Source organism: Lepidothrix coronata, unplaced genomic scaffold (genome assembly GCF_001604755.1).
Source record: "Lepidothrix coronata isolate B3197 unplaced genomic scaffold, Lepidothrix_coronata-1.0 Scaffold9, whole genome shotgun sequence".
Lineage (NCBI taxonomy): Eukaryota > Metazoa > Chordata > Aves > Passeriformes > Pipridae > Lepidothrix > Lepidothrix coronata.
In genome coordinates, this window is record NW_016690189.1 from 1,528,435 (window position 1) to 1,551,096 (window position 22,662).

A 22,662-nucleotide genomic window follows, 5' to 3' on the forward strand; every position below is an offset into this window, starting at 1 on the left:
CTCATTTGCATCTTCTGCCTCAATCTCCCAAAGCAGAAGAGTTGACAGTCTGTGTTTCTTGAGAAATGTATAATGTGTTCTCTGTCAACTCCAGTGACTGTATTCTCATGGGTTCCTATTTTGATGACATTGCACCCACTGGACAAAGACTGAAGACAAGAAAATAAAACTTTTGGAAATACTGGCTTCATTCTGACAGTTAGTCTGCAGAAGAGATACTCTTTTATTTTTTTTTGTAGCCTGGAAATTCATCAGGTGTTTTCCAACCTATTAATAATATTTTGCCTAACAATACCAGAAAGGCTTAATAGATTTTCCTGCCAGTGTACTGAATGTGATTGCAATGAAGCATGAAACAACCTGTTTTAATGACTTGCACTTAGACCTGATGTTAATTTTTTTAAAGACAGCTGCATCTTTCATTAATTGAACAAGCAGCCACTTGACTTTAAGAGAATCATTAATTTAAAAGTCTGAAAAATAACATTCATTGTACATTAAGAAGTATTACTGAAAACTTTCTGGTAAATCTCTTGAAGAATAAGTAATCACGTACATTGATTTTGAAATGCTTTCTACCTATTGACACACAGTATGTAAAGTAGATGTGCTCCTTTCTCTGCAGCTGGGATGACAGCAGCTCAGTTAGCAGTGGCCTCAGTGACACTCTTGACAACCTCAGCACAGATGATTTGAATACAACCTCATCTGTCAGCTCCTATTCCAATATAACAGCCTCTTCAAGGAAGAACGCTCATGCCCAGGTAAGTAGCTTTTCATTGCCATTTGTTGCAACACCCCACAAGCATGCAGAATAACAAAGGAAGAATTTACTATTGATGCCTTTGAAACAAATGAAATATTTGTATTTTATAAAGTCCTCTATTACACTTGTATGCCCACGGGATCCCACTGACCCAACCTTGAGCTGTCGGCTGACATCTGAAATTCCCTGCTCTCAGAGCACACACCACTGCTGAAGGTGCTGGCTGGCGAGACCCTGCTCTGCCCACCCTGGGGAGCCTCCACTGATCTGAGCCTCAGGAATTGCCCTGCTGTACCCTAACACAAAAACCCCACAGTATGACTGGGTCTGTGATGGGTGGATTTCTACTCACTTCAGCCCATTTGGAGTATCTCTTTCAACAGATAACACAATTTAAAATATGTTTTTGTCTTTTATGAGCTGAAACATACCAGGGAAGAAATACATAGGCTTTACTGTCCTCCCAGAGGAGCCCACAGAAAGTAGAGTTTCTCTTCTCCCCAGTTAGGTCCAGGAATGAAAGTCTCAATGCAAGCTGACAATCCATAGTATCAAAATAGAGTTCTGAGTAGCATACAGCCACAAACTATAGACATAATACACATGTATGTGTCTGTGTGTATATGTAAAGATCTTGTGCAGGGTATCTCAATGCTTTTTTGCAGCTCCCCTCAAAATTGCAAGTAATGAAAAAGACAATACAGACTGCTAGCAGGACTCGGTTCCCCCCAAAAAAAGAAATAAAACCAGAAAAGTTTGTCCCAGCACAAAAGTATTCTTTGCCATGTCATCTGCTGTTTACAAGCAGGGAACTTCAAGATTGAACACTCAGCACAGGAGAAGAGTGGTTGCTTCTGGTGATTTGATGTCAAATATTCAGAACAAAAGACTGACATTTCTGATTCCATTTAGTGTCCTGCAGGCAGCCAGTGTCTGCAATTCAGAGATCTGTTTTGTAGACATACATTGTAGCAGACTTTGTGAGCAGGAGAAAAATACATATTTGTCATTCCCCCAAAACAATAAGGAAATATAGTTACTTTTGGAAAGAAAATTACTTTAATCTCCAGCAGGACAGGTATCAGACCAATGTTGTAGTCTTGTGAAGATATTCACAGAAATGCCAGCATTCTTCAGGCCTTACAATTGCCTTTCCCACACGATCAGGGTCTTCCATGGTTACTAACTGGAGATTAGACTCTTCCCTTTCACATCAACACTGACGGCCAGCTAGTTCTGGCTTGCTTGTTCCAATGCATCATCATCAGGACTGGGACATCTCAGGCTTACTATTTAACTCTTTGTAGGTTTTTGGAGTGATCTCATGTTCTAGCTGCTCTATAAGCCTGTGTTCTATTTGCAGGTTGTTCAGTGATAGACAGAGATGCCACACATGTTCAAATTTTACTTTCATTCCAGAGTTGCTTAATGTTATGAAGACTAGGAACAGACTTTTATCAGGTATGCCTTTACCAGGCAGATTAACCAGAACTCACTGTACTCCATGCTAGCTGGCAATCTCAGTCAGAAGCTGAGATGAACAGAATATGCATTTTGCCAGCTGTTTTCCAGGTGTAAGACATGCTCATGCAACCCAGAGATCCCTTTCTCGGTCTTTTTAAGTGATTGGAACAGTGAGAGCTGGCTATTGCCTGAGGCAGAAATTGCATATTTTGTTACTGTTTTCTTATTAAAAGAGGATTAGTCACCATAATGGTGAAGAGAGGCTTTTAGAAAGTATTGTATTGCCATCTTTTGGAAATTATGAAGTTTGCGTGTAATTGTGTTTACAGCTATTCGTCAAAAAAGTTCTGGGAGGATGTTGTTACATGTTACACGTTGTAACAATAACTGTAATGAAAACTCTTTTCTGAAGACCCTGCAATATTTTTTGTAGATGTTTGCTTGTCCTTTTTTTCCCCGCTAATCCTTACCCAAAACCTGTGCTGGCTTCTGCAAAGCACATATGAAATTATGGAAATGCTTTTGCATTTTGCACACCTCAAGTGACAAATATGTAAACAGGAATTGATTAATCTGTCGGTCACCTAATCAGTATTAATCCTACTTATGACAACAGTGCCTGGGAAACAGCCACAGAGGGGTCTCTGTGGTGAAGGAGTTGTGACAGTACAGGATTATAAATAGTCCATCCCTGAAGGTGATCCACTTTGCAGCCTCTCTTAGGCTGGTGATACCTGAGAGCAGCACCATGTTTTTGCTGTTAAAGAGAGGCAGAGTCAAGCAGGACTGGTGAGATGGTAATGTGCAAATAAGGCTTCAGGCTGAGGTCAGGAGTCTGCAGGAAAACACAGGAAGAAGAGTCACACCGAACAGCCTGTCAGCACAAAGAATGCGAGTCTTGTCAAACACAGAGGGTAGGATCAGTCTCCATTGTTGCTATTTAAACCACTTTCACAGCTTCTACACTGTCTGTTTTGTTGGGCTGCTCCTTGCAGCACTCCCTTCCTTATGCATGCCTCAGGGAAAGCAGGTGTCACAGGAGCGTTAAGTCCTCATTGGTGCATCTTCCACATGGGTCTGAGTTTCAGAGTAAGCATGAGCCCAGATGGTTGCCTTCACACTGCTCATGGGTAGCACTCACATAAGCCTCTCTGCTGCTCTGCCAGCTGATATAGCTAGAGTGAGTCTCATGTTGGAAACAATTCATTTCTGTGGAGACAGACCAGAAGAATAGCCATCAGCTGTAGCTGAAGATGTTATCATAGCTCACTGGTGGCAGAGCATACTCTATGCTGTTGGAGAAATATTCCTAATTCAATCAGTGGAAGGTTTGGATAGGAAAAGGCAGGAAACTAGACTAGTAGTGTGTTTAGGAATTCCCTCATCCAAGCTTTTAGTAAAACCTCCCAGCATAGTGATTCACTTCTGAAATTCAGACAGAGTTGAGAAACAATAGGGTAAAACCACTGATGATTAGAGTAAATTATGTTTCACTTCATTAAGATTTATCTGAAGGATAGGGATGAAATCTTTTCAAAATAAAAAAAAAAAAAAAAGAGAAATGTCTTCCCCAAAAGGGTATGTTTTTAAACTTTTGGAATGAGGATGCTAATGTTTTCAAAGGAAAGTTTCTGTGGCCCTTGCTGCAAATAAATCAGTATGCTTATTCTTCTCCCCTCCTGTGATTTAAGAAATCAGCAAATAATGAAGATGCCTGAACTGACCATTTCTCATGCAAATCTTTTGTAGCTGAAGACAGATTCAGAGAAGCGCTCAGTTACAGACAGCGAAACTTGGGGCAGCACTGAAGAACTGAAGAAACCAGAGGAAGACTTTGACAGCAGTGTAGACAGCAGTGGCAAGTGGAAAGGCCTTCCCTCAGGGCTGTCTGAAGAGTCAGAGAAGGGAGGGCAGAAAGCATCTGTCTCTATATCACAGACTGGATCTTGGAGAAGAGGTATGACTGCACAAGTAGGAACAACTCAGTCCAGGCACAAAGCAGGAACAAGCGCACTCAAGACCCCAGGTAGGAAACTTCTGTAGTTCAGATTACAGTACTGAAAATCAAAGCTTTATGCTTAGAATTCATCTACAAGTAGTAAGGAATCTTTGGTGTGCTAAAAATAATTGATGGATATTATATATTTGTAATAGACACAAGGAATTGGAAACATATTGATAGTTCCTCCCACAAATGACTGTAAGCCAATATTTTAATAATATACTAAATTGTTCATTTCTATAACTGTTAGTTTGCTGTACTGCATACTAATAATTTATTAATCACACAGGAATGCATCCACAACAAAAACTATGATTGCATTTTGTTGTTCTATCATTTGTGTATGTCAGCTTCTATTAAGGAATACTTAAAAGTATTTTTGGATTCATCTATGCTTTATCCTTGTTCTCTAGAAAACCTTACCTTTGATAATTGAACACACGCATAGAAATGGCCAAATATTAGAAGCTGAGTCAAAAAGATTGAATATTCAAGTGACAATACTCAAAATTATATTTTTAGTTATTTCTGAACTAAAACTGAATTCCCACATTCCAGTTACTGTGGGTGTTCTAGAGACCACTGTTAAGAGATAAAAAAAGTTGTAAAAACATGTCTTTTTACATGCTTTCAGTGCCAGATGCTTTCTTACTTAATTTTGGAAGGCCTCTCAGAAGTAGTAACCACTTCTGCAGTGTAGTTTTGAAGCAAAAACTCCAAAGCTGGTGGAAGAGGCCATCTCATGCTAATCCGTCATTTTACTAGAGAAATGTGGATTCTTTGTAGGACATTTTCTGGAGCTTTGTTATATCCTGACAAAATAGTACATAATCACGCTTCAATCCCCAGTTGTAAAGGCAACTAACAAAGATTTCCTCAGAATAAATTCAAATCCTTCATGAGCCACTTTTGTTTCTTTGCAATTTAGAACTGCTAAACGTTGGTCAGACTCTGGTCTATAAGATCCCTGAGGACTATTACCATGGTCAGTGATCATATGGATACAGAAATTACACCCTTCTAATATCAAGTAAAATTGGAGATACCAAAAGGTTTACTGCATGCCGGGCTGTTTCCCAGGTCTGTTTAGCTGATGATGAACAGGCAGCCACCGTGCAACACAGAATTGAGGCCTTAATTTTTAAAGCATATACTAATGATCTGTATGTTTGCCAGGTCTGTGTAGCATAAAATGTGCACTGGATAAAAACAGGAGTGGATTTAGTTCTGACTAGCAGGTGTTGCTCTTTGTTACATTTTAGTTTCTTAAGAGAAATTAGGTCACCCACTTCCAAACTTTCCACAATCACTGGAAGAGTAAATTAAAAAATTTACGTGGAGTAATTATTAAAAGTGAAATGGCATTTTTAATCTATTTGTAAAATAGGAAGAGGGTACTTTCTGTTAAAATAGAACATCTTATGTCAACTTTTCTGAATGTTACAATAACATTACATAGAAATATATGTTATATAGTTATGTGCCTGTTCAAGACTGAAGACAACCTCTCAGAAAATCAAAAATCTTGAGAAGATATCAAGGATATGACAAAGACTATATAACGTGTAATTGATATTGTTATAAATCAAGAAGGTTCATACCATGATAATGTATTCTCTCCCTGATAATTTCTGTAACAAAAACCAGAACAAACTTATTCATAAGCTAAACAAATGTAATCAGTGAAAACCGAAGAAGTCAATAAGTACCAGTAATTTCTACATGCATAATTAATGTCATACTTTGGGAAATCTTTATTAGATGCAATGTTTTATTTTCAAGTATTATTTCTTTCAAATAGAAATACTATTAACACAAAAAATAAGTAAAATAAAATTCCTTATAGTTCATTCAGGCTAATTTTCTACAACTACATTCTCCAGCTATATATGAAACTGCAAGTCCTCAGGGGAATTTCGAGCTTTTAATACTTAATGCTTACCTGTAATGTGTCATACCTGCTACTGAAAGCTGATGGGAGACTAAAGGCCAAACTGGTCTGTTTTCTTAGGGCAATTTTTCTATTTCTGTATTTTTTCATTTTGAAATTTTAATCATATAGTGTTGGAATTAGATATTGAGACATTACAGCTTAAACACAAGTGACCTTTTCAAATGTACTTTTATTTAGGAAAAACCGATGACGCAAAAGCTTCAGAAAAAGTGAAAATTCCCCTTAAAGGAGCCTCCATACAACGCTCTCCATCAGATGCAGGAAAAAGCAGTGGCGATGAAGGAAAAAAGCCTCCCTCTGGCATTGGGAGATCAACTGCTACAGGGTCATTTGGATTCAAAAAGTCTGGGTTGGGGTCTTCTGCCATAATCACTACAAGTGGAGCAACCATCACAAGCGGGTCAGCAACTCTCGGAAAAATGCCAAAATCTTCAGCCATTGGTGGGAAGTCCAATGCAGGGAGGAAAACAAGCTTAGATGGCTCCCAAAACCAGGATGACGGCATCCTGCATGTGAGCTCAAAGACAACTCTGCAGTATCGAAGTTTGCCTCGCCCATCAAAATCCAGTGGCAGTGGGATCCCTGGCAGGGGTGGCCACCGCTCCAGCACCAGCAGCATCGACTCCAATGTGAGTAGCAAGTCTGCAGGTGCTGCTGCCACCAAACTGCGAGAGCCAAGCAAGATTGGGTCTGGGCGGTCCAGCCCTGTCACCATCAACCAGACAGACAAGGAAAAAGAGAAAGTGGCCGTGTCCGATTCTGAAAGTGTCTCACTGTCCAGTTCTCCTAAATCCAGCCCAACTTCGGCAAGCGCCTCTGGCACACCAGGGCTCAGACAGCCAGGATCCAAATACCCAGATATTGCTTCCCCTACATTTCGAAGGTTAGTACATTTCTATGATTTCCTGAAGTTGCAATATATAAAGCAGGTATTTTCAATGTGTTAAAGTACTATGCAAAAAGCCTTTTTAGGGACTATTTTGTCACAAACAGAGAATCAAGTACAGAAAAATAAAAGGGTAATATTTTTCATACAACACAATTATTTCTTTAAGATTTAAAGACCTTCCCAGACCTGAAATGGCTGCTACTTGATCTTTAGGTACATTGCCCTAACAACAGTTCGAAGCCTAGAAGTTGGGCTCAACGATCCTTATAGGTCCCTTCCTACTCAAGATATTCTATGATTTTATGTTCAGCCACATGAGAAGTTCCCTCTCAAAACTCTGGTAAACCCCCAAAGGGAAGAAGGACACTGTGTTCAGGCACATTCTATTACTGGAACAGGCAATGCAATATTCTGGATGAAGAACTGAAGAGCTCTTTAAATTATAAAGATCTAGATTCGCTTTCACATTGTTGGCAGCTCCAGCTACAAACATTTCATTATCTTAGCAGCTTTGTTACATCTTTCGTCACAAACATTGGCAAGGCTAAATTTCAATTGGAAATGCCCTATTGTAGCATTTCTGGAAGTATAGATATGGATGGAGTGTAAATTGGGATGGAGCACTTGCACTACTGGAGAAAAAGCCAATAGTGCCCTCTTGTGCCTAATTACCAAAACAGCATCTCCAGACTGCTGGGGATCTGCAGCTGAGTATTGTGGGCTTGGTAATATGGAAAATGGATTCTTTTGTTATTAGACATGCTTACTTTACATCATGATAGGTTTTGTATTTATTTACTATTTATCTATGAGCTGTGCCTTAATATTTTAAGGTGCTTAAAATATTTCCAGAAATACATTAATACATCACACGATATTTTAGTTCAAGTTTAGAGGATTTGCAATTTATTTTTCCATCATCACTGTAGAATTTTCTTCTCTAGAATTACTGGAAGAAATTAGGTGAAATCCACTTCTGTCATTACTGCCCTTGGAGACAAACTGAGCCCATCTAGCCATAGTGCAGTTTATTTTGTCTGAGTGGTTATTACGTGACTGATGACTGCATGACCATCTGTGCAACAGAACAAGAGGGAAATTTTGCACAAATAATTCGATGTTTATTAAACTATGAAGGATTTTGCAAGTGTTTGTCGCAATCATCTTAGCAGATTTGAGAAGTGAGAGGTTTAAAAGCTAATGACTTGGGAACGCTTAATTACTGAATTTGGGTGAAAGTGTTATCTGTTTATGAACTAAGACAAAACTGTGATTATTTTACCTCTCTCTGGGAGGGTCTCTATGTGCAAAGAGCACATCTGAATAGGAGTCAATGAGAGCTGTATCTAAAGAAACAAACCCTGATTGTTGTGAAATGGTTAAGTAATTTTAATTTTGCGCTGCAATTGATCAACTAGGTAGGCATGATTTTAGTAGCAGTAATTAAAAATGTGTTTGGCTCTTAGGATGTTGCGCCATGAATGTTTAATGTGGCTATCAGTTTCTCTAAAGCTATTTGTTTTACATTTAGGTTGTTTGGTGCCAAGGCAAGTGGTAAAGCTGCCTCTGCACCCAGTACTGAAGGTGTGAAACCCACATCGGCAATGCCCAGCCCTAGTACCACATTGGCACGGCAAGGCAGCCTGGAATCGCCATCCTCGGGCACAGGCAGCATGGGCAGTGCAGGTGGGCAAAGTGGTAGCAGCAGCCCCCTCTTCAGTAAACCTTCGGACTTAAATGCAGATGTTGTAAGCTTAAGTCACTCCTTGGCTTCCAGTCCTGCCTCAGTGCACTCTTTTACATCAGGTGGTCTTGTGTGGGCTGCAAACCTGAGCAGCTCTTCAGCGGGCAGTAAGGACACACCAAGTTACCAGTCCATGACTAGCCTTCACACCAGTTCCGAGTCTATTGACCTTCCTCTTAGCCATCATGGCTCTCTCTCTGGACTGACAACAAGCACTCAGGAGGTTCAGAGCCTGCTCATGAGGACTGGAAGCGTCAGATCTACTCTTTCGGAAAGGTGAGCTTGCCTATAGATATAGTGACCACAAAATCAGTGAGAGGCAAAAGGACAGGAGCCAAAAAAATAAACCCTCCACCTGTTTTGCTAAAGGGACACTGTTTAATTCGAAGCTTAGTTCTTTTTGTAAAAAAAGAAGGAAGAAAAGAAAGCTGAAAGGCATTGGATGTGGAATCAACTGCCTTTTAAGGTCTTACAAGCACTTCTCCTATCTTGAGAAGTTTTTCTGTTTTCCTAGTTCTGGAGAACAACCAGAGAAAAGGGGAAAATTGTCTAATTAAAGGCAAATCTAAACAGCCAACAGCCACAAAATGATTCCTGCATGCTGGATCTACCTTCTGTCCCAGCAATTGGCAGCTCCAAAGATGTATCACTGCCCTCTTGTGAGCAAACCTTCAGCTGTGGGATCCCACCACTTTTCTTCCAGATTAGCTCAAAGCACAGGCAGAGCTGATTGGTCCTGGCCTTCAGCTGAACAGTCCTGCCTTAAAACACTCAGTCCTGACAAGTTGCTTCTTACATGCTAATCATGTAATTATTACAGATCCTTACTGAAACGCACTTGCGTTGGCAGGGAGACAGTTGACAAGATGGGATCCTCACTATATGCTCAGTCCTGGCCAAGTGTCTGGAACAAAGAAATACAAGAAAGTGTTTTCCTCTGTTTGCTCTATTAAAGATCTTTTTGATATGTAGATGTTTTACCGTATAAGTTACATTATAAGGAGGTGCAACCAGCCTGTATAGTTGTACCAATATTTTTTTCTTTCTTTTTTTTTCTTTTTCTTTTCTTTTTTTTTTTTTTAACATTTATTTGACTTTTGCAAGAGAGAAAAAAATAATTTTTGCTAGGCACTAAATAATTTTCACTTCCTGTAAAAATTTTCAAGATTTGACCGTGAATCTCTTATCTCACATGGGGGTCTGAAAAGTCGATAGTAAATGTTTTATTAGCCTTTGATCCAAAAAAGAAAATTATACTGAGCCAGTATATTTTAAACTTAGTTTTTATATTTTAAATTTAATTATCTGTTTAACCACACAATCATTTAAAGTAAAAAAGAGCTTTTATATACAATGTCAAGACTTTTTCCCCCTTTATATAAACCCCGAGATTTTTCAACACCAATCCTTTCCATATATAGATTTCACTTCAGAGAACCAGCATTAAAAAAAACTGCAGTCAAAACCATAATGCTGAAAAACCCTTTGAAAAGTCTAGATGGAAACTTTCCACACATTTCATTCTCTTATATTACATTCATAAATATTACTATATCAGCTAATAAGCACACCTCTCACTAATATAAATTCTATAGTGTTTATATAAATATAAGCACTATAAAACATATGTATGTACCAATATAATGTATGCTGACCACAGTAGATAAAAATACACTGACACAGGAGTAATTTGTAATTTGCACTGTGCCTTTAATTTTTAAATAGAAATTTGAATTGTGTGCCATGATCCGAATGTGACAATATTTCTTAGAAGGCCAATTATTAATACTTAGCTTATAAAATCCATCAGTCTACATATATGAATGCTGAGGTCAACAGAATGATGTGGACAGGTAGGAATTTATGCCAAAGAATATATTGATACAGAGGATGTTAAACATCACATTTCAAATGTTAATGCCTTGGCATAAGCTCCTGAACAACCTCCACTACTAATACTTCATGTATTTGTTCGATGACTTAATTTCAGTGTTCCAAATACTTTGCCCTTGGCAATATTTTTAAGTTTCAGATTTGTGCATATGGGGATATTATGATTGAGTCCAGAGAGAGCCTTTTTTTATGTTGATCTGGCCTCAGAGGAATGTATGTACCTTGAGTAAATAGTGTCATTTCTTGAATTATAGCCTCAATAGGGTTTTTGCAGTTTGGTTTTTCTGAAGGGTCTGATAAAAGTGCTAAATTATTTCTAAACTCTTTTATACATTAAAACTTAAAAGTAGTAAAGTATTTTTTCCACAACAGAAGCATTAATTTGCTATATTGGAGACAGATAAGTTCGGCAACTGATTATATCCCTTTTCCTTTGTAAACTCAGATTATATTTTAAATGCCTCTGGCAATGCTAATTATAGCATGGCATGGCATAAAATATTATCTGCAAAGAGGCCTTTTCTTTTTTTTCAGTCACTTTAGAGCTTGCAAAAGACTGAATCAGCAGTCTGTGTAGTCAGATATACTAATATAATGAAGAGACAAAATCAGAAAGACTGAAGCATACAATGAGATGCAACTAGGAAGCAATGTTAAGCAAGCAGACAAAGCCTGGGAAAAACTGAAAGCTAACGACAGATGATAGGAAAAAATTTGGCTTTGCTTCACTGAAGCAAATTTGAACTGCAATTTGATAGATAAATGTCACTAATGGCAAGCATACTAAGAGGAAATGAAAAGGTTAAAGATTACTCCAGTTTATTGATCCTGATGAACTTTTCATTTATCTACTTCTGAAATAACCCTGCAGTCATTAGAAATGAAGAAGACTTTTCAATGGGTCTGTGCTGATGGAGTGAGGAGGAGACCTGGCACGGAGAGTGAGGGGACTACAGGAAGGCCACCTTGCGTGGAAAGAAGATATTAAACAAAATGGGTTAAGGGGCAGATAACATGGGATAAATCATTAACAGTCTTTTAAATAAGACTAATTTAATTCATTTGCAGCAAAACAGAATTTCTGAGTACAGGAAAGGAATTAGTAGATGCAATAAAAATCCTGAACTTAGTAGAGCTTTAAGTCCTATTCCAAATAACATTCTCATGAGCAAATAGGGAAAATAAAGATGCTTGACTGGTCGGTAAAGACTTATTGAGGATTAGTGATCAAAAGCTTGTTAGTCTGAAGGGATATAACACAGCAGGATATATTTGCACAGTTACAAAATGGAAAATGGTGAGGCTATTTTGCAGAAAGTGTCTAAGGAGTTATAGTGCCATTGCTGAGACAAAACATTTTGAAAATGAAAATATCACATATAAATCTTGGAAAGTAGCTATCCCACTCTACTTTTTCATGTTAAGGCTTTAACTTGAAGACTTGGAGACATGAAGTTTTAAGAAAGATTTGATGCAGCTGAAAAGAACCCCGAAAATGAGAACAAAATTTCTGAGTTTTCTGTGAAAGAGAGTAGCCCTTGACTGCCTGAAAAAAATCAGTCACCTGCCATGGAGACAGCAAATCTGCAAGGTCTCTACTATATTTTTCTACATTGCCCACAGACAGTCTTCAGGCTACCCATTGGGCCATGGTATGGCATTAACACAGTGCTCCCTGACAACTCCTGGAGTGAAGTGTTGAAGTTTACTGCAGCCAAATTTTGTATCATTCAATGAGATTCTTTTACATTGTAATAGCAAGAAAATAGGCTCAGTAAATACTAAAAAAATATTTGCCTTTTCAGCAGATTTTGCATCTCTCAGGCCTTTTGCTGGTTTTGCACTAGCAGTATTTATTTAGACAAGTCTAATTCTGTTGTCATGGCAGTATAACTCCCTGTATGGGAGGACACTTGTATTTTACCTTGTAAAAATCTAGAAGGATTAAAATAAAACATACAGGTACCTGTTCTCTAAAACAAAAACATCTTCAGGAGTTAATTGGTGAAATATCATTACTTTAATTGTAAAATTTTCCAGGTGGACACATCACCACTAGTTCTTTCAAACACTTAATTGCTGTTGGGCATTGCAAATTTGTGACTTTCTTCTGCTTGGTCTGAGTGACACAGCAAGGGATGCTTAAAAATGCAGAAATATAGGAATTAACAGTGGTCTCAGCAGCAGTAATAGCTGCATTTTAAGATTAGCAGAGTGGAAGTGGTTTCTGATTGCGTAACTGGCTTTTTCTGGTTTGCTTGAAGAGAATGTTTCATTTTGAAGGCCATGAAAGTGCATTGAAATCCACTTATGCTCTTCAAAACTTTCAATTATTTTAAATTATCATCATAATTGATGGTTGTGCTTTTCAGGTATGAAACAGTACATAATGTATCAGATTTTCTTATGTCCTCAACCATTTGTAGAAACTCATTTATAAGACCCATATCAGCTTGGCCCAGACTGTCACAGACCTCTCTAGTTTGTTAGCTTGCAATAATTTGTTTTATTCCCTAAACAACTCTGAAACAGTTATATATATAGCCCAAAGATGTAGTATTATAGCCTCTTCCCAAGGTAACCTCAACACCAAGGGCAGGTAGGAAACTGAGAACTGACAGGCTTTCTATAATAGAAGTTGCAATGAGTTTCAGCAGTGCAAAATAAACAAAAGAGAACCAGATACAGTGGGCTTGATAACTTCAGCCTACATTTGCATGCACCTTCCTGCAAGAATGCCTTTTGCAATTGAAATGGCAAAGGAAAACATCAGGAATATTATGATAATCTCATCCTCACTTTATATTACTATTTGTTCATGTATGCATTTCTTCTTTTAGGAAAGGAATGACTTTTTTATCATATCATCCTTAGAAATCTAAGGTAAATTCAGTTCTATTTACCAGAAGTCCAGTTTCTGTAGAAGTATTGTCCCCAAATTTTGGTGGATGAATTATTTCAGATACTAAAAGTTTTTGGTCTGAAGTAATAGTTACATGAAACCATGGTTAATGGTTTCATACAATTATCTGAAATCTAGGAGCATCTTCATAAGCTTTAGTATTTTAAAAACACAGTATGAGTATTTGCTACACTCACTTTTATGCAGCTGCAATAACTCCATGCTTATGTTGAGGAATATTCACCCCTATTTTATTTGAGTATCTGAATTCAAAAGATTTTTGCAAAATCCTATGGTCTCTACTAGTCTGCTTAACTGACTGACATAACTTTTGGCTTGTGGATTGCTTTAAAGGAGTACTGACTCCTTTATTTTTAGATAATGCGCTATCAATTCTTTTGAAATACATATATCTTCAAGTAATATTAGAAAATATATTGTTCATTAGGATTTTTAAGTATTTGCAGAAGAAACTGGTGTTATTATGATCATGTTTATTTTTTTTAATTTAGAGGTGCATAAAGGTACATAAGAGAAATCAAGGCCCCATTTTTCTCTACAAGGGACTAAAAAATAAGTGAATCATGCACTCAAATTTATGCTGGCTTTTTATCCACCATTCTTGGTCCTGTTAGTTATGTTGGGAGCAAAATGCTGAAAAAACATCCTCTGTCCGACATGGGACTACTCTCACATGGACTATAATACCTGTGCTGTAATTCTGCTAAGTTTCTCCTTCCATTTCCTTTCTCCACATGCAGAAGAAGGCCCTTATTAAATTATTAAATTTGCCTATAAAACTTTCTGTTGGCAAGAGTGGTTTGCTTCCATTAGTTAGAGCCCTAATATTAATGGATTGTTAATGCCAACAGTGTTTTCACTGTTTTTACCTACTTGGATCGAGGTTACATAACAGTAGGACACCCATCACTTCCAGAACAATAGGAAACCACCTTTAATAAAGGTGTGAGAGTTTTCTTGGGTAGGAAGCGTCCTAAGTTACTGCTGCTCTCAGAGCTGTGATTATGATATGTAGTACAGAAACTTTCTAAAGTCATTTTACCATTGAATCCATACAGTGACACTAAGTTATATTCTTAGGGGAAAAATACTTGATGGTAATTAGTTCAACCCACACCAGTCAGAGACTGAATTACCAAGACTTTATGATGAAATGCCCAAATGACAGTTGTTGGAAGGAAGGCTAGTGGGTGCCCTTCTGGTCATGGGGTTTAAATGAGGAAAACTCCAGCCATAGATTTTGGGTAATCAGCTGCTCTGACACCATGTGTGCATGAATATTGAACAGTGTTGCTCTGGTGCCAATTTTCATTGTCCCCACCATCACCTTACTATGTGAGCCTCTCAACATAGCCAAGAGTCTGTATCTTGAGCACATATTTCTACATGCAGAGCTGTCATTTGGCTTCTGGCAAGGCCATGCTGTCCCTTAGCGGGTGCCACGACCTTCACTTCTTTTTGAAATCTATTGGCTTATCATAGACAACTGTGAAAAATAAAGATTCATACTGTGACCATATGATTCTCATACAGATTACAGAGTGAAGCTGTGGGAAGGTTAGAAATGGTAAAGAAGCACTTCTTTCTGACTTGGACAGTCTCCAAATTACTATTGACCCAGCCCAGAGCACATCTAGATGAAAAATGAATGTGCAGCAGTCCATGTCCTATTGTCCCCTCCAATGAATAAGATATTTATCATAAAAGTTATATTAAAAAGCATTAAATGACCTTCTGTTATGCATACAAACCTAGAGCTTTAAAATTTGTTATTCTGAACAGTCCTGTTTACTGTATGTCCTTAGGGATTTTTTTTGTTTTAACAGCACGCAGCTTGACAGAAATACACTACCCAAAAAGGGATTAAGGTATATACTTTTTTGAGCATGACTGCTGCTTCTTTGTTTTCCTATAACCCTTTCTACACTGCCTCTACTTTTCTTTCTCCTTTTGTTGATCTTGTTTACAACAGAATTCTTGGAATTTAGATCCAAACCAGAAAATGTAGATTTTAACAACGGACCTTTTCTTTCCAAGTCTGCCTAATGAATAAATTTTCTTTCAAGATATGTCATGAAAAGTAAATTTTAAGTATTTTAAGTATTTCTTTATGCAATGAATCTTAAAAGGCATTGAATCCCGGAGAGCTAAAAGAGACATAACAAGATACTTATGCAATTTAATGACTAATTATTGAAAACATTACTGAGAAAAACAAGGTTTTAGAGGTGGATCTGAACTTGAACTCTAAATGGAAATACTCATGAAATTTGAATTTAAGATCTAGTAAAGGGTAGGGCTAAGAAATACTAATTTTATTATCCAAGGTTTGTAAGTATAAAATGAATCCTGCTCCAGATAGTCTTCTTGATCCCTATCCAGCAGTACTCAGATTCCAACTTTGCTACTAATTCCCTACTAAATAGAGCTGTCTTCATCACAAAAAACAGAATTCATCCGCCCTCTTCTCTGATCCATGGTTAAAAGAGGGGATCGTTAGGTAACTCGGCTGGTCTCATCAGGCATGGAAGACTATCTCCCCAATCCAAGAAAAAGATTTGGCAAGCAAGGATATATGTGCATGCACAAAGACACTCTGCAGCCTTCCAGTCACTGAAATTATGCAGTAAATCTCTTGAGTCATGGATAAATAATATTTATGAAATTTTAAGGTAGTGCTAAACTGTTATCACTATAAAGCACCTTCTACCCTTCTGCACTAGCTATTCCTTAATAAGAATTTAATAAAATTTCCTGTTATCCCAAAACAATCATTTTGGATTTGGAGAGAAATGGAAAAGGTGGAAGACACGAAAGAGGCATAATGGCAACTCTTCAAGGGTACAATGGGATGATCAAGGTTTGTGGCTGTACAGCTGTAATGGTGGCTGCAAGCTGAAAGTGAAATGGAGTGGGAAAACTGCTTATAGGCATGTAAGACTGATCAGTTAGCCAAGAAAAAATGTCAGTTTGATTTAATGTGCAGAGATCCCAGTCCAAAACTCAGATCCTTAATTCTCATTTTGCCATCTTTCCAATCTGATAACCGCTTGGTAAGTCTGTGCTCTACCACAATTACAGGCAAATATCATAGTGTCATTTTGAAAGGGGAAAGGAAGTAAATATTTAATAAGAACAAGATGGTTTAGTGCCATAAAATATTGTACAAAACCCCAAGCACAACACAAGAACTTACATGTTCATTTAATCTTCTTTCTAAGCAGAAACACTTGAGCCTCATGAGCCTGAAGCCAGAATATCAAAAGCGCTTTCTCCTCTTCTGCTGTTTGGGGAACACTGAAGGCTCATGACAGTGGTGAAAAGGTGCTCATTTATCAGCAGCAGATTGTGCTGAACAAAGCAGGCTATTGCAGACATTGTTGAAAACAACCTCTTGATTAAGATCCATACTGCCTGCACATTTTAATGTTTAACCACTGCCAGAATTGCTCTTCTTCCAGCCTAGCGAAGAGAGGCTGAGCCAGTGAGTTACCAGTTCTCCCTCTTAGCCCATGTGCCACATTGTACTTGTTTTATTGGTTTGCCATAGGAAGCAGCTGATGAATTATTTGATTGCCAGACTTCTTCCTTCCAGAGAATTTGTTTCTGCTAATTGTGGATTTTTCCTGTCCCTTTCCCTCCCCCCAGTTTGGGGCAGGACACAATGCCTGTAGCATTCAGAGCAGCAGACATCATGTGTATGACCATGAGTAGCTGTCATTACCAATGCAAATTCCTTTTTCAGAGTTGTTGATCTCTTTCACTCCTGTCATCTAACCAATTGCCCACAGGATCTGTGGCAGATGTCATCTTGTAAGTGGCTACTCACGTTTCTTGGCTTCTAGTCTGTTCATTCCCCATCCTAACCATACAGCTTCCGACCTTTTGCATCAACCTGTACACTTCCTATAGCTTTGAAGTCCTTTCCTGTCAGCTCAGTTGTCTGTTTGCAATGTTTATCATCATATCTCTTCAAAGAAAGGAATGTTGTTTTGGGGAGGGGGATTAGGAGCAAAGGGACTTCAAGTCCTGTACTTTTTCTGATGTAGTCTGATGGTAAATTTTACCTTGTTGAAACCCCTGGTAATAATCACTTGGCTAGACTTGCTGCTTTCCAAGGGTTTTGTCCTATCTAACTGGTGAAGGGTATTTACGTGACTGTTTCTTTCCAAGACATCACTTTGTCATTGTCTTGAGCATGTGAGCTGTGGTTTTTCAGGTACACGCCATCATCCCGGCAGACAAGTCAGGAGGAAGGCAAGGAATGGCTACGCTCCCATTCAACTGGAGGCCTGCAAGACACTGGCAGTCAGTCCCCGCTTGTTTCTCCTTCAGCTATATCTTCATCTGCAACTGGAAAATATCACTTTTCCAACCTGGGTAAATGCTGTTTCCCTTCACTGTTTCTCCCACTCTATAAGAGAATCATGCAATTCAACCATTCATATTTCTTAGTCTGCCAAACTAGGTAGTTTATTTTACATCTCCATCACCATATTGTGGTGCCTCACTAATGAAGGGAAACTCACGGTGTTGTTAATGGAGTGGGCCAGGGTACCTCCTATTTTGTACACAGAAAAAAATGCACAGATACTCTGAGAATTGTCCAAGGAGATAAAAATTTGAGGTAGAGCTGGAATTACCTTCTAGTTCAAAGCTACTCATTTTTTAAGTTTCACAGTCAGTAGGATTCTTTCTAGTGACTTTAGTGAATGTCAACCCAAACAGAAAACATTTCTTTTTTCCTACACAGAGGTTTGCTTTGAGATAGACCTTTCCAATGTGTTTCAGTAGCTGGATCTGGATATAACTGCACTGGGCCCAATCCAAATCCTAACCTTGTATGCAATATAGTATTTTGGCATGTGATTCACATTGCAGATTTATTTGATTACAGGTCAAGATTTAGGCTTGGTTCACCTCTATCTCGTTTTGAGTTAATCCAACACAAGTTTAGTTTTCTTAATTTTATTTTTTTTCTTTAATTCTTAATAGAAAACCACTTATTTGGACTGCACTTGACACATACCTAGATTCACAATGAGCTTTTCACGGTTTAGGCCCTTACTGAGGAACCTTTGAAGCATTAACACTTCCATCACTCTGTCTCAGCTTATGGCATTTTTAGGTTACAATCACTCAAAAGAAATTTGATCAGACATACAAATGTTGGTCTTTATTACATATGGGAAAAGGAGTTGAAGAAAGCTACTTTTAAAAAGTAAATTGGATCCTGGCTAAGCAAGGCAGTCCTTTGAATTTTCCTCCTGTAGTTTTAGGCACAGCTCTTTGTAATCAGTTTTTCTTTTCCTTTTTGTTCATAGTTCTCGTACTCACAACAGAGAGCAATGAAATTGTGGGGTTTAAAATTTATTTTGTCATTGTCCTTTTCTTCTTTCCATTATCATAGCCCTATGGAGTAATTTGTTCTCACAACACAGCTGTTCTGGTAGTTTATAACTTAAGGCACATTTTGCATGATCTAAAATAAAAGTCCAAACACTGAGGCTGAATTTGGTTAGACAAATTTCCTTCTAGGCATTGAATTTGTGTGGTCGAGGTGAACCATAACCACGCTTTCCTTCCTACTGGCAAACAAACTTCACAAAAACTTAAAGTAGGTTCATCAGTGCTGTACTGGATTTCGACCATGAGTGATCGGACTACACCTGTTTATTAGGATGAGATTCAACTGGCCTATGCAGGAATTTTAGCCTAATATAGTGGTAGGTGCTCCTGAAAACCAAAGGATAAACATCTTGCATATGCCAATAAACCTTGGTCTTAACAGTAGACAGTAATGTAGGCATATAACAATAAAATACAGATACTAATTAATTGAGATACTTATGAAAAATACTTATGACTTCTTATTCGTTTTTAACTTTTGAATCTCTGCCATTGATTTTCTGTCTTGGGCTGACAAAGTGAACAAGTGTGTTCAGACACCAGTGTTAGTGTTACCGTGTGTTTTACAGGATTAATCTCATCCAGCTCCAGCTCCTTTAAGGTCATCTGCTTCACCTTTTTGTGGTGTCTTTAAATGTAGAAATAAAAGCCTTTCATTTTCTCAACAGCATGAAGTCCACCTAACCATGCTTATCCTGCATTACAGTTTTTTGCAGAAACAAAATTAACTTAATGGAAATATGCTTCATTAATAAGGCTTTGTATTCTAGTGAGTCCTACCAACCTATCACAGTTTAACCTTCCTGGACCCAGCATGATGCGTTCAAACAGCATCCCTGCACAAGACACTTCTTTTGATTTATATGATGACTCCCAGCTGTGTGGCAGTGCTACGTCCTTAGAAGAGAGACCACGAGCAATTAGTCATTCAGGTTCATTCAGGGACAGCATGGAAGAAGGTAAGACTGGATTACTATTAGGATCAGTAAATGGTTCCCAAAATAGATGTCCAAAGTGCAGTAAAATTTTAAAATATTTCTTCTGCAACATAAAAACGTCAATGATTTTGTGAAGTTTTTATTAATTTTGCTGAGTTGGACTCCCAGGCCTTCCTTACCCTAAAACGTGGAAGGTATTTCTTTCACCAAGTAATATGCACTGCTGTGTCTCTGATACATGTACAAATCCTCTATAAGAAATTTTGGAGGAAAGGAAGTCATTCTTGGAAAATTATTTTATTCTTTTTGCCTCTAAATCTGCAATGTCGGAGCATACCTTGTCTACTTTGTTTCTATGCTTTCTTATTCCTACTTCTGTACTTCCTTTTTTTTTTCCCCAAAAACCAATGCTACTTAGCATGCCCTTTCTTTTGTAGTCATTTCCTACAGCCTCCTACAGCAAACACTATGTGAATTTCTATATTTAAATTCTGTCATTTAGTCTGAACTCACTACTTTATGCAGATTATTACTGTTGGTCTGCTTTCTTTAATGCTATGTGGAACACCTGAAACTTGGGGAATATGTTATGGTTTGATTTTGGTTTTGGTCTTTTTTATTCACAGAGTACCTGACAACTTCTAATTAAATGCACTGTAAAATTTTCTTCTATCTAACATTTCTGGTAAATCTGATTATTTACAATTCTCCTGAATGCAAAGTTCTCACAGCTTTTAATTAAAAAAAAAAAAGAGACAACTAAAATTTTGTGGAGATTCTCTCTATAATGTTATCTCACCAATATTGTCTACTGCTAAGCAATGACAGTATAAATGATCTTTATAACAGGCAAATAAAAAAATCTCCCCCTAGCTCTAAAGTTCATAGTTATGAGATAAAAAGGGACAAAAAAAGTCCTAGATGAAACAACAGGCAAGTAACACTTTACTTTTTGATTCCTTTTACTGTATTTTAGATGATATATCAGGCAGACATCTGGGTATATAATACTAGCAGCAGGGTACAGGACAACTCAAGCTGTGAGTTGCCAGCATGGAAAGGATGGCTGACTGCACAGAAGCATATCACATAACTCAAGGACAGAGCTGAATACAGACCCTTTGCTGAGGAACAGAATTACCAAAGGAAACAGTGGAAGAATAATAGAGAAAACAAGGAAAATAATTTATGCATAGAAAAAGAGGTGTTAAATGTAGAATTTCAGTAATAGGTCAGCAGTGGCTTTGATGAAAGCTTTTTCATTTGTTATGTTTCATATCCAGCTGGAGTGGATAACCATGATCAGCCTGAGTAAATGAAAGTCAATGCAGTGATAATAAACAGATTTCAGCAGTTTGCAGTCATTAGAGATTGACATGAATTGATGCTGTTGGAAGGTCAAATGTATTTTAAGATAGGAGTTGTGAGGAAGGACAAAGTGAAAGAAGTGAGGTAATGCATAGAGCCACTGTGTATAAATCCAAAATGAGAGTTTAGCTGACAGATTAAAACCAGAGGCTGAAAACCAAACATATATTGGCAGCCACAGAATTCAGTGGTCAGTGTACTGCATTTCTATAAATATTTGCCTAGTTACAAAACCAGATTTAAAGTCATTTGGCTAATCCAAATATTCTTGTGTTGGTTTTTGGCATACAGATGCCAAGTAACTATTAAAGCAAAATAATTTATTTACCAAACCTTGACAGATTATAAATACCAGAAGAACTTGTGAAACAAAATTAAAAAGAGATGATGAAATAAATTAATTTCTTCAAAATTCTCTATGGGTGTAGCCTTCCTCAGAAGCAGAAGGGGCAATTTTGTTTCAGTTTTAGTCTTCACTTGCCATTTTCAGACTGGCTGGGTACTCCATTTTTTAAATTGCAGCCCTACAACATTCCCTTGATGCTCTTGAGATTGATTCCACTGATGATTAGTGGAAATAATGGCACTATGTCTCACAGTAACCCCTTCCCATGGACCACAATTACACCAGTCAGCATTGTGCTGACCAAAGCTTGCGAGCTCACACCAGGGAATGTGAACTGTTCTCCAAAGCATCATCTCTTATTAAAATAATTTGCTCAGTTTAGGACAGATGTATAAGCAGCTCAATTTCTAGTTTCTCTAAAGACTGTATTTATCAAGTGATTTCTTGTCAAAACAAAAAAAGGAATGCTTGGCTTGCTGATAATAATACTGAATGTCATTGGCTCACTCTCCTTCCTTATACACAGAAAGTGTTTTATCTGTATAGGACAATCTTTCTAAATGCAGGGAAATCTATCAATAGATTTCTATACTCATAATTGCTCTTTGTAGAAAACTGGTTCTCATTTTAAAAACTTGTTTAGTTATTGAGCTACATGGGGGAAGTTTTATGCTTTTATCAATATTTCATGTTATTTTTTTTTTTTTAAAGTACATGGGTCCTCGTTATCACTTGTCTCCAGCACATCCTCTCTCTACTCTACGGTGAGTATTGACGTTGTAAAAAAAGTTCTGCCTGCCTTGGTTCTTGTTCATTGTTCATGACAATTTCAATACTTTGAGATTTGGAAGAATTTTAAAATTTTACCTCAATAAAGTAGGAATGTTTATTTTCAACTTTTTATTACTGCATGCTATTTTAGAAAACATTATTTTCATCTTTTTTGTTTATTGCTTGTAACAGTTT

The 22,662-nt window shown here is 37.6% G+C and overlaps 1 protein-coding gene across 1 annotated transcript in view; it reads left to right on the forward strand.

The window, feature by feature from the left end:
- The window catches only part of NAV3 (neuron navigator 3), a 253,471-nt gene that overhangs the window by 186,141 nt on the left and 44,668 nt on the right, over window positions 1-22,662 (forward strand). The window contains exons 13-20 of the mRNA XM_017804448.1: window positions 626-764; window positions 3,980-4,256; window positions 6,364-7,069; window positions 8,607-9,095; window positions 15,462-15,503; window positions 17,855-18,015; window positions 19,815-20,003; window positions 22,408-22,460. Coding sequence (XP_017659937.1) covers window positions 626-764; window positions 3,980-4,256; window positions 6,364-7,069; window positions 8,607-9,095; window positions 15,462-15,503; window positions 17,855-18,015; window positions 19,815-20,003; window positions 22,408-22,460 — 2,056 coding nt within the window. The remainder of the gene's footprint in view (window positions 1-625; window positions 765-3,979; window positions 4,257-6,363; window positions 7,070-8,606; window positions 9,096-15,461; window positions 15,504-17,854; window positions 18,016-19,814; window positions 20,004-22,407; window positions 22,461-22,662) is intronic.